Source organism: Artemia sp. Qi Xiang Cuo, chromosome 7 (genome assembly GCF_049724085.1).
Source record: "Artemia sp. Qi Xiang Cuo chromosome 7, ASM4972408v1, whole genome shotgun sequence".
In the NCBI taxonomy this organism is placed as follows: Eukaryota; Metazoa; Arthropoda; class Branchiopoda; order Anostraca; family Artemiidae; genus Artemia; species Artemia sp. Qi Xiang Cuo.
This window is the reverse complement of record NC_142800.1, coordinates 12428518-12445734: the sequence shown is the minus strand read 5'-3', so window position 1 is coordinate 12445734 and position 17217 is coordinate 12428518. Positions and strand designations below refer to the sequence as shown.

At 38.2% G+C, this 17217-nt stretch overlaps 1 protein-coding gene across 3 annotated transcripts in view; it reads right to left on the bottom strand.

The window, feature by feature from the left end:
- Positions 1-1937: 1937 nt before the first annotated feature.
- LOC148949960 (uncharacterized) overlaps positions 1938-17217 on the bottom strand; it is an 82844-nt gene continuing 67564 nt past the window's right edge. For all 3 annotated transcript variants that reach the window (XM_089092030.1, XM_089092031.1, XM_089092032.1), the window contains one exon: positions 1938-5829. In XM_089092030.1, the coding sequence (XP_088948156.1) occupies positions 4297-5829 (1533 nt within the window). In that variant the 3' untranslated portion in view covers positions 1938-4296. The remainder of the gene's footprint in view (positions 5830-17217) is intronic.

Sequence of the window (17217 nt, the reverse complement as noted above, 5' to 3'; positions counted from 1 at the left end):
TACTGTTTGAGATACGGTCAGTCAGTTGGGTACCCAAAACATTCCGTAGGCAATTTCTCTTGAAAATGTATAGTAAATCTTCCTCTGTTTTTGGAAAACAGAGGAAAAGTATGAACATAACCCTCAAAAAGCATATAAATTACATGTATCATTATTATTTAGGAAACTGGTTCTTTTTCCAACCTTAAGATTTTTCGTACGTGAATCAAGAAATATTGTTAGTTTCAGTGGCAGTCCTGTTCCAAAAGTGGTACAAAATCGTGTTGAAAATTCACATAGGTGCTGACTCCGAAAAATTGTGTTTTAGTTGCGCTGTTGTAAAGGCCCTTGAATGAAAGTGTAAAGGCCCGTGCCTATGAAATTTATTTGATTAGTGATGGCTGTCCCTTGCATTTATTTATTTATTTTTTAGTTCAGTATTTTAGAGTAGCTAACAACATACTAAGTATTAAGAACATACGCCGAAACTAAGAATTCTGAACTCCTAGTTTCGACTAGGTAAATCAATCTATAGAAGTACAGAAAGTTCTGTAATAAACTTTCATCCTTCATACTTGTATTATTTAGTTCCTCCCACGCCGGCTGGCGCATTAGACGATAGCGATGCATCTCCACGGTAACCTCTGAAGATCTTGCGGCCACAAGTCTTCCGAAGAGGTTCTTGCCAATGTAGCATCCTTCTCTAGGCATCGGCCAAGCATCGATATCTCAAACCTTCTAATGAGGAACCTGCCATCGTCCATATAACCCCAATACCAAGGCCGTACCCAGAGGGGAGGTTAGATGGGTTTGAACCTCTCCCGAAATTTTATTTCGACTCGTAAAAACGTAACAAAAACGGATATATACAAATTTTGTATGCGTTTTTTTGTGTACCCCCCCCCCCGAAAAAAATCTTTGAGTAAAACCCCCTCCGAAAAAAAAATCCTTAGGATCTTCTGGACTATCAACATACACAAACATAAAATTTTGTATATGCTATAGCTATGCAAGACTGATCAGTAGAGTCAATTCACGAAAATTTAGGGGAGGGGGGCAAAACATATTTTTCAGATCTGGACGGGGTGGGGACAAATTCTTCGTTCTTTCTCCAATGAGAATACTAAAAAAAAGGCATTTTCAACGAAAATATCCCCCCCCCCATTGACGCCACTGAGACTAACACTTCTCGTCTAATAAGTCGGTGTCATGTCACGAGACCACGTTTTTCTTTTATTCGAAAGATATGTTAGTCAGAATTTCATTTTCAGGTTCAGTACCGTCTAAAAGCCTAAGCAAATAGCGTTAGTATAAATAAATTCTATTCAATATTAGAATTTGTTATTCTAGTATTACATATACATTAATATTATATATAAATTTAGTTAAAGTTAATATTATACATAAATAATATATAATAAGTTCAGGTTAAGATGTCAAATTACAAAAGATAATGAAATTTCAATTTGATGGTCTTTAGAGTAGATCAGTTTACCAAGTCGAAACCCTGACTTGAGAGTTTTGGTATATTTTCTTAACATTTACTATATTATTGGCTAAATTCCAGCGTTAAGAATGCCTAATGCGCAAATTTCAAGGCTTTAACGTTTATACGACCATTTAACAAAATTGAAATAATCAATACGTATTACACATTCAAGGCCGAGCCCAGAGGGGGGTTTGACAACCCCCCCCCACACCCGAAATGTTTGTTTGACTCGTAAAAACCTAACAAAAGTGGATATAAACAAATTTTGTATGTGTTTTTTGATTCTTTTTGTGTACCCCCCCCCCCGAAAAAAATCTTTGAGTAAAACCCCCTTCGACAAAAATCTTTGAGTAAAACCCCCTTCGACAAAAATCTTTGAGTAAAACCCCCTCCGAAAAAAAACTCTGGGTACGGCCTTGTATACATTGAACATATAGAGAATCTGGGAAAAACGAACAAATCATCCAAGTACATTTTAACTTTATTCGAACTTATTTACGAGTACAAAACTTGATGTCCAAAAGTAAAAAAAAAAGTTCAACAAAGAAGAAACAGCTTAAAGATACAAAAGCTAAACATAAATTTTTCTAATACCTATATTTATCTATAGACTGAAAGAAGGCAATATTTCATGCTAAAACTCAAATTGCACACTACATCTATGACTTATTGTCAGGAGTGGATCCAGAATTAATATTTGAGAGGGGAGCCCCTCTGAAAATTGCACTAAATAGTGCAATTCTCGACCTTCTGGGGGACAAGTGCCCCTAAAACCACCCCTGAATCCGCCCCTCCTAATTGTAGATAAAATATTACAGTTGCAGTTAAGGCACATTAAATTCTGAAGAACATTACCGGAACCAAGAATTTGCCCACAGCGGGGGATCGAACTTGAGTTTTCTTTAGAGTCGGATCAACACTGTACACAAAATTTTCTAACTAATTTCTGAAAAACCATCACTTCCCTTTATTTCTTTCATGGCTCATTTCCAAGGAAATATTGAAACAACCTCGTTTTTAACGCTTTTATATCTAAATACACTTGAAAGTAAAAAATAAAATGCGTATTTCCTGCTACCAAAAAAGGCTTAAAAAAGTTGAGACTAAAGGTGAAAATGAGTGATTCAGTCTCCATGTTTGCATTGAAGTGTACGCTGTCGGAAAGGTCCTTGAATGGTTGAAAGATACGTCATCACCGTCCCATGCTTTCATTTCTTAGTTTAAAAATTCAATTTTCTAAGCAGTTAAATTTGTTTTCACCTTTTATCGCATCTGGAAATAACATAACACTTATAGATATTTCTATTTTTATCTTTACAGTATGGTAAATCCTGTAGTCAATTTTCACCCTTCGTGTTTACAAATTTTTACACATACAAATTTTCCAACTAATTCAAAGACCTTTAATTATTCGATAATACGTACCTCGTCTTCTAAATCGATGTCATATCACGATACCACACTTTTTTCAAAAGAATCGTTATCAGCATTTCTCTTGTGTTTTATTAGCACATGTAACCAAAACGTCAGATTCAACAAATTACCTTTGAAAATCCTATACAAACCGAAGTTAAATAATCATTTAGTTAATGTTAATTGATTCATATAGTCACCGGAGCTAAATCTTACCACAGGAAGTTGCTGAAACTTACAAGATGTGTTCTAAACATATCTTTTCAAAGTAAAACCGTTCAGAAATTGATTTGCATTTGACATTTATTCGTAGAACGTTTAATTTCTATAGGTACGGGGGCTCCTTGCCGACACAAGAAAGAACTTTAGTTAGGACTTTTTTAAACAATAACTGTCACAATTTTTGTATAAAACTGTCTTTTTTTTCAGTATTATCTTATTATACAAGTAGTGTTAACTGAAATTAAATAATCAATTGGTAGATGTTAATTTATTCATGTATTATCATCGGAAACCAATATTCATGCAAAGTATCATCTCTTTTTATCACTTATCAAAATATTATCTTATTTTTTAAACATCTTTTTTTCTGAATTATTTTCTTGTTTACAAATTATCTTAAAATTGTATCATTATTTTTTATCTTATTTATTTTTCTTTATTATTTTTGCGATAATTATTCACAACAGAGCCATAACCACACAATTATCATTCTAGTAAGCAAGAGGAAAATTTCTGTAATTTTTAAAATGTACTTACAAGTACAGCTATTGTTTACAAAATAAAAAAAAGATTAATAATCACACGGAGGAGTTTCATCTGCTACATGGCCTTTAATACATGGTATCTTTTATATGCTTTGATAGCCAATAATGTCTTTTGAAGTGGATATTTTGCGCATGCGCAATTGTAAAAGTTTTTTAAAACTGTCAGTTAATTGCGGTTTTATCAGTTTGGACTATAGATGAAAGAATCATGCTACATTTTTGCACTATTGGCACTCTATTCACGACAAGAATCTAGTCCTTCATGTTGGCTTCTACAGTTTACAAATAACCGGTGGAAAATGGCGGTTGGGCTGGAAGCTTTCTGCTTAACAGCGTTCAATCAGTTGAAACAATTTATTTTACAATAATTTTAGTATATCAAAACAACTATTAATAGTACAATGAAACTAGAGACTGTTCTCGTAGAAGGTGATTCTAATTTCACTGAAGCCCATTCACAGTACGATTTTGCTAATACCAATATTTAGCTAGCATCAATTTAAGCGAATCAGAATTTTTCCGCTAATCAGAACTCTACAAAAAATCTGATTGGCTCAAATTAGCACCAGCTAAGTTTCGGTATTAGTAAAATCTCCCTGTGAATGGGCCTTAAGCAATCTAAAATAAAACGTTAAACAGGCATTGTGTTTAGAAATTAAAATCCGACTTGGGCTTTGGTGTAAGATTATAGTTAATGGCAAGATTAGGGGATGACTGCAAACGAGGGGAGCGACGTCGTACTTCGCCAATAAGAAGCGGTTTTAGCGGCGAAGCTCGCCGTTGAGTTTTGCTCCGTCCAATTCTCGAGGTTTTATCCTTAAGTGGTGTTAAGAAAGGCTTAAATATCGGTGTTGCCAGTATAGAATCTTCATTAGTTGTTATCTCATCAAGACGCAGGTTTTTTGACAACAAAACCTCAATATTTTCCTGTTGAAAAGCAGATTCTACGGGAGTTGATCCGATTTTTCTCGGTGTTTCATTCCTTTTTTCACAACTCTGTGCGAGAAGGTGATCAATGTTAGCACGAGACCTAGGTGTCGCCAATACATTTGGTTTTTGACAATTTGTATCAATTAACAGAATTTCAGGGGGAGCAATACCTTCTTTAGTGATGCTTGGTTTTGGTAACTGGGCACCGACAGATTTACCACGAGATCTGACAGGCAGTGATTGGTATGTTTCTATTCTTCGAGAGAAAGGATCCTCTTTATGGTAAAATATTTTTACACTTTCGTGAACTTTTCCAGCATTCTCAGCACGCAAGCGCTTTATTGAATCTCGTGGCTTTTTATCAATTTCAATGGGTTGAAAATTTTTCATAAAATTCTCAGCACTTTGCCAAACAATAGATTCTCTACGTGACTTAAGGTCAGTCGAGCCAATATCTTCTAAATTCTCAGGGACACTTTTAAATTTCGGGCTATTTCTTAGATCCATTGAATGATACCCGTTACTTAACCGCTTACTAGGGTTATAATCACAGGAGTTGTTCAGTACAGAGTCATTTTCAAAAGCTTTAACGATCTTAAGAACAGACCCTCTCTGTTCAGTATCCGAACTTGAATTCTCCAAAATATCTGGCTGGGTTTCATCCCGAATGGTAGTATTTATAATCGAGTTATTCGACATATTGCTAAAGTTCAGTTGTTTTCTTTCGAAGTTAGCCTCCATGCTATACCTTCCTCGAGATCGCCTTTTCAGCGGGCTAGGTTCAGGTAAGCCTGTACGTACAGTATTAGGTTTCCCTCGCCTAAGGTTGCTTCGTACCGAAGTTCGATCCATATTTCTTGCAACTAAAAGAGGAGTCACTTTAACTACTTTACCACCAACTATTGCAGAGTGACTTCGAGTCAGACGAGACCGACTACGTCTCGGTGAGCTCAATGACTTGTGACTTAGGCTTTTCGGAACTTCACGAGATCGACGTCTCACAGCACCAATTTTCCTTGCACTGGGAGATCGAATGACTTTATGCTCAGCACTGCGACGAATTTTCAACTCTTTACTCATCATTTTGACAACTTCATTAGATTGTGTACAGTTTTGAGCCAATTCTGAGGTATCATCGACTATTTTTTGAAACTCTTCGGCAACAGCTCGAGTGACTGATTCATTGACGCGTGGACTCAATATAGGATCATCTTTTACAGCTTTGATCAACTCCTGTGCAGCCATATTTATCTGAAAGTGAAAATAATAACGTTAACATTACATTACCGAAAACGTTCTGTTTTGGCTGAACATTATTCGAAAATCCACATTAAAATGAATTTTCGCAGATGGACATTCGGGCTTTAGAGACAAGACTTGATTTTAAAAAAAGGGAGAGGACTGCAAAAAAAACAACTAAAAAATGGAGAGCTAAAATTAAAATTGATAAGATTGAATTAACCCAATAAGTTCCGAGAAAATTATTGAAACTATTATAATTAATTATTTGCTTATTGTGCTTCAGAGCTCAATAAGCTACAATTATCCTTGTACAGATAGAGAATATTCTTGGAATATGTACATATGAGCACTAGCTAACCCCATTTTTGGTTACTTTCAAAGGTTATATGGGTTTACAAGGGCATTTTTTCGTATAACACATTCATTTTGGTTTTTTAAATGCGTTCAATAGAACATGTTCAATGAACATCGGATAACTGCCAGCGAGGAAGATCCTTGGGGCAATATTTCGTTGCCCTGATACTGAAATACCCAAATACTCATACATACTGGTAGTTTTGAGGAGAATAAAACTTCCCATATACTGTTTGCACAACAAACAAGCTACTTTATATATATATATATATATATATATATATATATATATATATATATATATATATATATATATATATATATATATATATACACACACACACACACACACACACACATATATATATATATATATATATATATATATATATATATATATATATATATATATATATATATATATATATATATATATATATATATATAACATAAATATGTTATTTTTTTGTGAAATAAATAAAAAAAAGTCTTTAAAAGGATCATGATTTTCTAAGACGACTCTGAGCGGTTTTACGTTTAAATTAACTCAACAGTGGATAGGTTCAAACGAACAAGCAACATCGCTATGTGAATTCCAATTCATATGCCTGTAAAACGAAATTCTCTAAACAATTTCTAAGAGAGTTTCGTCAGGTTTTTATGAAGATTTCAGATTCAGAAACAAATCTGAAGGCTACATTCATGTTTCACTTTAGCCTCATTCAATATAAGCGATGATCGAACCATCAATAGTCGTTATGTTTTTAGCTTCAAAATAGCTGGACAATTTTATCGCAGAATCAATTTGGCAGCACATCCGATACAAGCCACTCAAAGCGGTTTTGAACCACCTTCATATGGCCAAATGTACTTTTTAAACCTCGATGAGGCAGTTGAAATCGGATGTACCTTGAACGTCCCCTAAATTTTGAAATCCCTCCTACCTTTTTGGATCTGTTCGATGAAATAATGTAAGGCCAAAACAGTTATGCCAAAGGTTACACGAGGATGCGAGGAGTGGAGGATGATTTAAATCAACCGTATTGAGACAACAACGTTCAAATTTGCTGCTCATTTTTACTGTGCCAGATGGTGTGGATTATAGACGGTTCAACCCTCCTGCATGCAATGAATTATGTGTTTGTTTTACTGTTAATGCTGAAAATTAGTTTTCCGTCAAATGAAATGGTTGTAAAACTACTACTAACAACTCACCGCAGCACCACGCCGCCTGAGGCCAACACAGCTACGCACGCTCCTCCTCCATCTCAATCTATTCAAAGCCTCCCTTTTTACACCCTCCCAGGGAGTTCCTATTTCCTTTAAATCTTTCTTTATGACGTCCTTCCACCCCAGACGAGGATGACCTACTTTCCGTTTAGCCCTAGACGGTTGGCCAAAAAGGACACTCTTTGGCAATATGTCATCCTTCGTCCTCACAACGTGCCCTAGCCACCTCAACCTTTCTTTCATTATAGCCCTAGAAAGCGGCATTGAATAAAAAAAATTTCGTACAGCTTACTGTTTGAGATACGGTCAGTCAGCCGGGTACCCAAAACAATCCGTAAGCAATTTATCTGGAAAACATCTAGCAAATCTTATCCGCTTTCCGGAGCGCCTATGCTTCAGAGACGAATTTGATCAATGTCATAACTGTAGCTTCTAATATTCTAATCTTGGTTTGCAGACTTATCCTCCTATTCTTCCAAACTTTCTTTAACTGTGAAAAAATACCCTGAGCCTTGGCTATTCTACTTTTAACATCTTCACTGCTCCCACCGTCCTTACTAATAATACTACCAAAGTAAGTGAAGCTGCCCACCTGATCAATCTTTTCGTTACCCAACGTAACATTTTCATATTAACTTAGGCTATCTTTAGCCATTGTGACTTAGTCTTCTTAACATTAATTTTCAAACCTATTCTAGCACCCTGAACTTGCAAAACCTCTAATAGTTCATTCATTTTGCCCGCACTTTCATCTAGGATGCTTAAATCATCAGCATAAACTAAGTCCAGGAGACTTTTTCCTCCCCATTTGATTCCGTGGTCTCTCGTTGCCTTTCCTGAGCTCCTTAAGACAAAGTCCATCAAAATCATCCATATAAGGGGGAATAGAACATAGCCCTGCTTATATCCTGATTTAATACAAAACCAGCTGCTAACCTCATTTCCTACCTTAACCGCAGCAATGTTATTCTCGTACATGGCACTAATCACTTGAATGTATTTGTCTGGTATACCATAGAAGGATAAAACCTTGTATGTTGTCATGGTTTTACAATAATGTTGGTTGTAAAACAACATGGCAAAAATGATATCAGTTTAAAAATACCAACCATAATGTGGAACTCTTTACCCTACCCATTGTTTTAGCCCCTTGGAAAGTCAGGATGGACCGAAAGTATGCCACTTCGAGCCCCTTATGCAAGTCGTTGTTATGAATCTATGCAGATTAGCGGATGCGTTTTTTCTCGCCAGAAGAGATGAAAAACTAGATTCGAAGAATTTGCCACGGAAAGAAAACAGATCTCGAGAAACTCAAAATCACGAAGAGAAGCCTAATAACGAGAAGAAAGATGCACAAAATACAGCCGCTGGCATTTCCCCGTCACACAAGAATTATCAAAGCTGTTATAACTGCGGGAAGAAAGGGCATAGGACCCAGGACTGCCGAAAGCCAAGGGAACAAACTCTTCTAGCTCGAAGTCCTAGTCCATTAGAAGATGCAAGGGAAAGTTTCTATTTCGAAGGTAAAATTGAAGGGCGACCAGCAACTTTCTTGGTCGACAGTGGCGCCACCCTATGTATTATGCATAAGAAGTATATGCTGGACGACACCTTCCCTTCAAAGAAGATAGAAGTTTGCTGTGTTCATAGGGACTGCAAATCGTATCCTGTTAAAGACGTTCGCATCCAAATAGGAAGGAAAGGGGAAGGTTTCAGTGACTGCGTACCCGTTTCTGTCTCAAGCGACTGACTCTCATTCCCTCGTTTCAATGAACTTTGCAACCAACACTTTGGAAAGAAAAAGCCTAATATTAGAGTTCTTGTCAGCACAAGAAAAAAGAATTACTCACCTGAAGAGTTTACTGGAATAGAACAGAATGGAATAGGCAGTCGTCCATATCTAACAGAGTTGAAGTAGCACTGTATCGTATCTCTTTTCGACCTGAACACGCCAAAAGCCTTTTTTTGCAAGCTAAAGACCCCCACCTGCGGCAGACAAGTGTTTTTTATATACAGTCAAATTATTTTCAACGCATTTAATAGTTTAGCACACGTAAAATAGTTGAATGAGTCATAAATACAATGATTCAAGTATATATTTTTATTCAATATCAATTAGGAAAGGGGTCTCCCAAATTCCCACCCCTTCGCTATGCCTAAGCTTTTTAGCACTTTCTCGGAAGTTTTAACAAAGGGCTACGGAAAAAAACATAAAATCGGCCAAAAAAAAGATGAAACTAGTTTATCCGCATCCTTTTCACTAAGAGTCATACCAAACTCTTCTTCACAACTACTAAAAAATGGCTCGTGAGGGGATCGAACCCACGACCTTCGCGTTATTAGCACGACGCTCTAACCAACTGAGCTAACAAGCCTCTGTCCACACAAATTTTTATCTGTAATATCCAAAACTTGAAGAAGACATATCTACGAAAGACAACGAATTGCAAGAATTTCTTATGTAGAACACCAGTGGGAAGTTACTTCCGTAGGGAATGAAAATCGAGTAAATTTAAATTAAAAAAGAGAAACAATGAGGTACAATAAAAAAAGAGAAAAAAGAGGTACAATGAAGAATTGCTCCTCTTCGGAAGGAAATTATATAAATTCCGAAAACAACTTAAAAAAAAAGTTTTAACATGTTTACTTATATCATTCCTAAAAATGCTTCATTTAACTTTAACCCCCCCCCCCCAACATGAAAAGATACAGCACAAATTATATATTTTCCATGGATTTTTCCTTATGTCACTTTCCTACAAATAGTTTTAATGGTAAAGAAGCAGCGTCGACGAAATCAAGAAACGGAAATTTGTACTTCGGATTAATCCGTTCTTTAGTATCTGCAGGGGCGTCGTTTGGTGGTGACAAGAGGAGGGGGACAGTTGCCCCCCCCCAATAACGTGGAGAGAAAAAAATATTATACATCCCATGCCCTTTCTAGCGACCCTCCACCTGAAAATCAAGTGCTACGCAAAGTGACAACATCGCCTCGGATGCGGACCTCCTTTTAAGATCTCGACCTACGCGCGTCAACGGACATGCTGACGACGTCAGAAAGACTGACAGACTGAACCTTCTAGACCAAAGGGGGCTTCGAATAGCCACCTGGAATGTTTTGACCCTGAATGCACCTGCATCAAAGAACCTACTTTCTCAAGAACTTCGTGAGAATAAAGTGGCGATTGCAGGTCTCACAGAATCCCGTCTTACTGGACGTGGAGAAGAGCGAATAGGTGATAATCATTCGTTAGTATGGTCTGGAGGGAGCATGAGAAGAAATGGTGTTGGCCTCGCGCTAAATGGCCTTGCAAGAAAGGCCTTACTCTTGCACGAAGCTATATCGGACAGAATAATGAAGGCCCGCTTTGGGCACAAGCATGGCAAGATGACAATTTTTGTATGCTATGCCCCGTCCAATGATTCCGACGACGTAACCAAAGAAGAATTCTACTCTGCTCTGTCCAGATGTCTGTCAACAGTTTCCCCCCACGATGTCACTGTTCTTCTCGGTGACTTCAATGCTACAGTGCGAGATGATATGGGTGTTTGGCGTGGCACAATTGGACCTGTATCCCCCGACCCACTGAACGATAACGGCCTTCGCCTACTCGAACTATGCCGATCCCATGAACTTGTGATCGCAAACACCTACTTTCAACGTAAGACTATCCACCAGTACACGTGGTATAGTAACGACGGTCGCACAAAGAAGATGATTGACTACGTCATTATTTCTAAACACTGGAGATCATCGCTGAAGAACTGCAGAACTTACAGATCAGCAGAGCTCGGAAATGCAGATCACAGGCTTTTGTGTGCTGATGTCCAGCTTCGCCTCCATGCACAACGATCGGAAAGAAAACCAGTAGGAGCAGATATTGGGAAACTAAAGGAGCCATATACTCGCCAGAAGTATAGTGTTGAAATATCAAATCGCTTTGAGCTCCTGGGCACACTCAACAACAGCGAAGACGCCTGGAAGTATTTTAAATCACAGACCAGCGAAGCAGCACAGCTGGTGCTGGGCAAGCGGAGTTTCCCGAAGAAATCCTGGCTAACTGACGAAACACTGCAGGTCATAGAGCAAAGGCGGAGGGCAAGACTTCTTCGGGACATGGCCACCTATCGAAGGCTCAATGGAGTGCGGAACAGACTTATTCACCGAGACCGAACTCAGTTTGTTGCAAGGAAGGCCGATGAAATCGAACTAGCAGCAAAAAAGAAAGACATGGGTAGCCTGTTCAAGCACCTCCGTGATCTCACAGAAAATAAAACACTAGCATTTGGACACGTCCTATCCATGGATGGGACACTTCTCTCTGATGAGGGTTTTTGTCTTGAGCAATAGAAGGACACATTCTACTCACTCCTGAACAACACTAACCCGTCTCTGCCTCCTATTGATAGTCCCAGACAACCTGACAGTCCAAAATCCAAAACAGATGCTCCTCCAGACGAGCCATGCAGCCCCTCAGAAATTGGAAATGCAGTAAAAAGGCTCAAAAACACTACAGCTGCTTATATTTGTGGCCTGATTTCAGAGCTGCAAATATTTGCTGATGCTTTTATTCTCCTTTTTCTCCAAACCCGGTTCTATTCAATGGAAAAAACCGAGATAATTCCCCGAGGAGTGAGGTAAGGGTGTCCTTATCTCTGTGTGGAAGTGGTCTGGCTCTAGACGGGACTGCTCGAACTACCGTGGAATAACCCTACTGTCTGTCCCAGGAAAACTTTTCTCAATGGTCCTGCTAGATCGATGTCGAAATATCATTCGGAAAATCCGGCGACCGGAGCAAGCTGGTTTCATGTTGGACTGTTCAACCATCGAGCAGATTTTTACGATCCAACAAATCATAGAAAAAGCCACGGAGTTCCGACAAAAAGCTTTTATTACCTTTGTCGACTTCCGTGCTGCGTTCGACTCAGTGGACCGAGAAGCTCTTTGGCAGATTCTAGAATCGACAGGCCTCCCTAAGAAATACTGCAGACTCTTCAAAGCTCTACACCATGGGACGGAGAGCTGTGTTTAAGTGAACGGCCACCGCAGCCCGTTCTTCCAAATCACGACAGGAGTGCGCCAAGGATGTGCAGTTGCCCCAGAGCTCTTCAATGTCATCATAGACTACGTTATGACAAGGACTACTTCACGTCTCAGCTTTGGACTCAAGTTTGGAGATCGTGTCATTACAGATGCTGATTTTGCTGATGACTTAGCCATTCTGGCGGACTCCATGGAGCAGTTGCTGGAAGCGCTTCGAATCCTACGAGAAGAGGCTGCCAAAGTCGGACTGCAGATAAACTAGACTAAAACGAAAATTATGGCCATAGACCCATCCTCCCCTGCTGCCAATCCTTCAGTTAGCCTGTATAGCACCACTAGCATCGAAGTTGTCCAAAGGTTCACCTACCTGGGCTCCATAATTTCTTCAGATGGCTCGCTTCTTTCTGAACTACAAGCGAGAATATCCAAAGCGTCTTCTGCCATGGGCAGACTGAACCGTCACCTCTGGCGAAAACCGAACATCAGTCGCACAACGAAGCTGCGGATTTTCAACGCCCTCGTCGGCTCTGTGATGCTCTATGGAGCTGAGACGTGGCAAGCTTCAGCCGCAACCCTCAAGGCAATTGATGTCTTTCAGTCGATGAGCCTGAGGAGGATTGAAGGTCTACGATGGTTCGACTTTGTCAGCAATGAGAAGCTGCTGCAGCTCACCAAGCAGTCTCGGTTTTCGACCCAAGCAGCCGGGCAAACACTACAATGGTTCGGACACCTACTTCGAATGCCTCCACACATACCTGCGAAAACGATCCATGACTTCAACCCTGTCAAAGCCGATTGGAAGCGACCTCGCGGCCGACCGAAGAAACGATGGTCTGACAGCCTGTCCGAGTTCCTGGCGATGGCAAATATCAGGTTGAGCGATGTGCAAACGCTTGCCATGGACGGAAGTGGATGGAGGAGGCAGACGTCACTCTCTACGCCGAGCAGCGCCCGGCAGGAGACATAAGTCAAAGTAAGTCATGCCTTTTGAATATCCAGATATGGACCCCTCTTGCCCCCCCCCCCCCCCAATAAAAATGCTGGAGATTCGCCTCTGAGTATCTGAGGAGGTACCAGTCTAGTTTATACTGTGTTTCGAACTAAAAACTTTAGCTCAGTGGTACAAGTTTACGAAACTGTAGGGAGGGGGGGGGAGGCAAGGATTTTCGTGATTTTTATCAAATCAAGGGAGGGCATGGTATTTTTTGATTTTTCTTATGATTATACACAAAATGGTATTTTTCAAAATCTAGAGGGGGGGGGGGGTATTTTTTTAATGAAAAAAAAAATGTTTCCCAAAATCTAAGAAAGAACAATTACCCCCTGCCCTTTCCCTTGTATTGACCCCAAGCTAAAATCACATAATTCTTATTTCATGGTTAGACTAGACACTGATTTTAATGATTTTGTTGGTCTTTAATTCTTTTTTTGTGCTTATTTCTCATCAACAGTTGGTTCACAATACTAATTAAAAGAACAAACGAGACAAATTTGTTAGCTTAGAAGCAGAGTGTATCTTACTAGAAACTACTGAGCCATTTAAAAGCACAAGCACGTTTTTAAAACATTAGGGCTGTTTTTAGCACTAAGATCTTACATCTTTCTGCAAAGATTATCTTTTTTGATTCATCTTTGTTCTAAGATCTTTCAGCTCACTGATGTTAGCAAAGAGTGTGAAGAGCGCCATCTTTCTGTCATATAGAACAATGATGAGAGAGCTTTGAAGATGTACTCATCTTTGTTCTCAAACCGCTGATCAGAGCAGAATGATGAAAGACGTTTGCATTAAAACGACAAGAGATGTAAGATCTTAGCACATTGGTGAGTGAAAAACGGCCCTATTTTGTCACTGTTCGATTCACCTCGATCAATAGTCAATTTGCCCATTTGGGCAAACTGTAGGCTACGGGGAGCCGCGGTATCGTCACAAGGGCGATATGGAATATTCAATTGAGCAATTTGGCAATTTTTAGTGTAGTTCCCAATTCTCGAATTTTTTAGAAAAAAAGACTTCAGCTTCAAAAAAAAAAAAAAAATTACAGCTGGGCGGGGTTTTACGAAAAAAAAATAGTGATTATCAAGGTTTCTGTGTAAAAAAATTTGTTTACATGTATTTCTGTTACTTTTGTACGATTCGGACAAAAATTTCGGGAGGGGGGGGGGGATTCAAGTCGGGTAGTTCGCCTGGATATGGCCATGGTCACCACATCCAATTTTATTCTGAGATTTAAAAAGCTGTGTAGTGAACAAGCTCATCCCTCCCACTGACAATTTTAATAATGTCAGCCATTAATCGATGTTCGATAAATTGCTCTCCGTTCGCTGTATCCGTTTTTAATTTTTCGCTGTTAAGCTAAATTTTCCGATTTCTCAAGAAGGTGAAAAACTAAAAAAAAAAGATGCAGTAAGGGAGTCGGGAGCCCCAACCCGAAAGACTGAAAATCTCTGGTTTACAAAAATGAGTCTGCTCATCCCTATCCCCCAGCCGGTTACGGGTAGGAAAGCTTTATTTTATAGTTGTTTTGGCGTTTTTGATCATAAAATCTCCCCAAGAGTAACTCCAGAGTAACGAAAAAAGCGTCTACGTCAACTTTTTTTTATACAGTGTGAACTTCAGAACGAATGTATATTTCTCTGTTATTCGGATTTCAAATAGGACGCTATTTGTCTGCGTCAACTTTTTTTTTTATACAGTGTGAACTTCAGAACGAATGTATATTTCTCTGTTATTCGGATTTCAAATAGGACGCTATTTGTCTGATGTTAAGGTCAAGAAATATCAACCTACATATTTTTATGATTACCTAGTTCCCATATTGTAAAGCAATTGACCCACAGCTTGTAATAAATCAGAGGTCAATTGCGTATTATTGGAGCAGACTAGTTCGTATATATACTAAGCTTATATATACTACATGTATATATACTACAGGATTCGTCCTTATCGCTGGCTAGTGCGATTTAAGGTAATTTAAGGTAATTTTAGATATTATGGAGTCTAGTTTCATATCTGTCCTGAGTAGTGTATTGTTTATCCCTGGACTACTGAAAATAAACCATTTTTGTACAACTACTGACTTTGCGTGAATAGCATACAAATGGTTATTACATTCTGATAACCATTTGATGAACTAAGCCCTAAACAAAGCAAGTCTCACAACAGCAAAAATAAGCTACTGGTATGGCCACATCCTGGGTGCAGGGAGGGGGGGGGGGAGCACGGTTTGAACCACCTTACCCAAATATTTTTTCCTGGCCCGTATAAAAGTAACAAAAATAAATTTAAACAAATATTTGCACACAGAAACCTTGATAATCCCTAATCCCTTTCTTTTCTTTTCTAAAGCCCCCTCCGAGAACAAAAGTACTTTATACGGCCGTGGCTACTGGTATAGCCTTCATCAAATTTCATTGTGAATCGATTAGTGCAGTCTTATTATAATTGACTACAAAATACGACTGCAATTTGAATTTGATCCTTTCGTCTTGAAATTTAAAAAGTCATATTTTAAATTGAGTCACCAAAAGTTCATTCGATACTGAAAAAGTAACTTTCAGAACATTTAATGGGGAAATAAGGTTATTCCTCTGAATTATTTGCCTAGTCTCTTACTCAAAACAAGTTTTAGCAGTTGATCTTTAACAGAAAAATTTCTGGAATTAGAAACTAGAAAATATGACAAACAGATTAGATTAAACCTAATATATAAACTTAGAAAGATGAAAATTTTTCATGTCTCAAAATTAAAGCGTGGGGGGATGACGACACAGGAAGACGTCCTTTAATAATTCTAACCTAATTTGTCAAGACTGCCCCATGCTTTGATTTTTGGACTTAAGAATTTTTAATTCTTCTAGAAATCGGGAAAATTTTTTATTTTACTTTTTAGTGCATTGGGAAATAAAAGCCTCTTTTCATTATTTTTTACTTATGTCATGTCTTTTTAGTCTTTGGTTGATCTTTCAGGACAGAAAAGTAATCTATTTCATTCTAACGAAACTTCTTCTTAAATAACGACAAAGTTTTCCCAATTCACTAAAATGCACAAAAAAGATCCCGCTACCCGGAAGGATTGAAATTTTTAAGTCTAAGAATGAAAGCATGGAGAGAGAGGGGGGGGGGGGTGATGACACAGAAAGTCGTCCTTGAATAGTTCTAACATAGTTTTTCATGACTGCCCTATTTTTTGATTTCTGGACAAAAATTTTAATTCTTCTGGATAGCGGGAATTTTGTATTTTATTTTACTTCTAAGTGCATTGGGAGATAAAAGCATCTTTTCAATATTTTTAAATAACCCTTTTTAATTTTTGATATATCTTTCATAACAGAAGAGTAAATTGTTTCATTGTAACGTAACTCGCTCTTAAATCACAATGACGATTTCCCAATGTACTAAAATGAAAAAAAAAAAAAAAAATCTCGCTACCCGGAAAGATTTAAAAATTTTAAGTCTAAATATGAAAGCATAGGGGGGTGACAGAGACAGACAGTTGGATAGTTATAATGTAATTTGCCATGAATGCCTCATGTTTTAAATTTTAGTCTTAAAAATTTCAATTTTTCCAAGTAGCAGAAAAAAATTCTTCTAGTTTTTAGTACATTGGGAGATAAAAGCCTCATTCCAATATTTTGAATTTGACATCTTCTGAATGCAACAGCAAGAAGCTGGGTTTTTTCCAGTATTCCTATGTTAAAGAACTAAAGGTGCAGCTCATATGAGTAAAATGTGGTGCCGGGACCACGCCATTAGCAATGGCCCGACATAA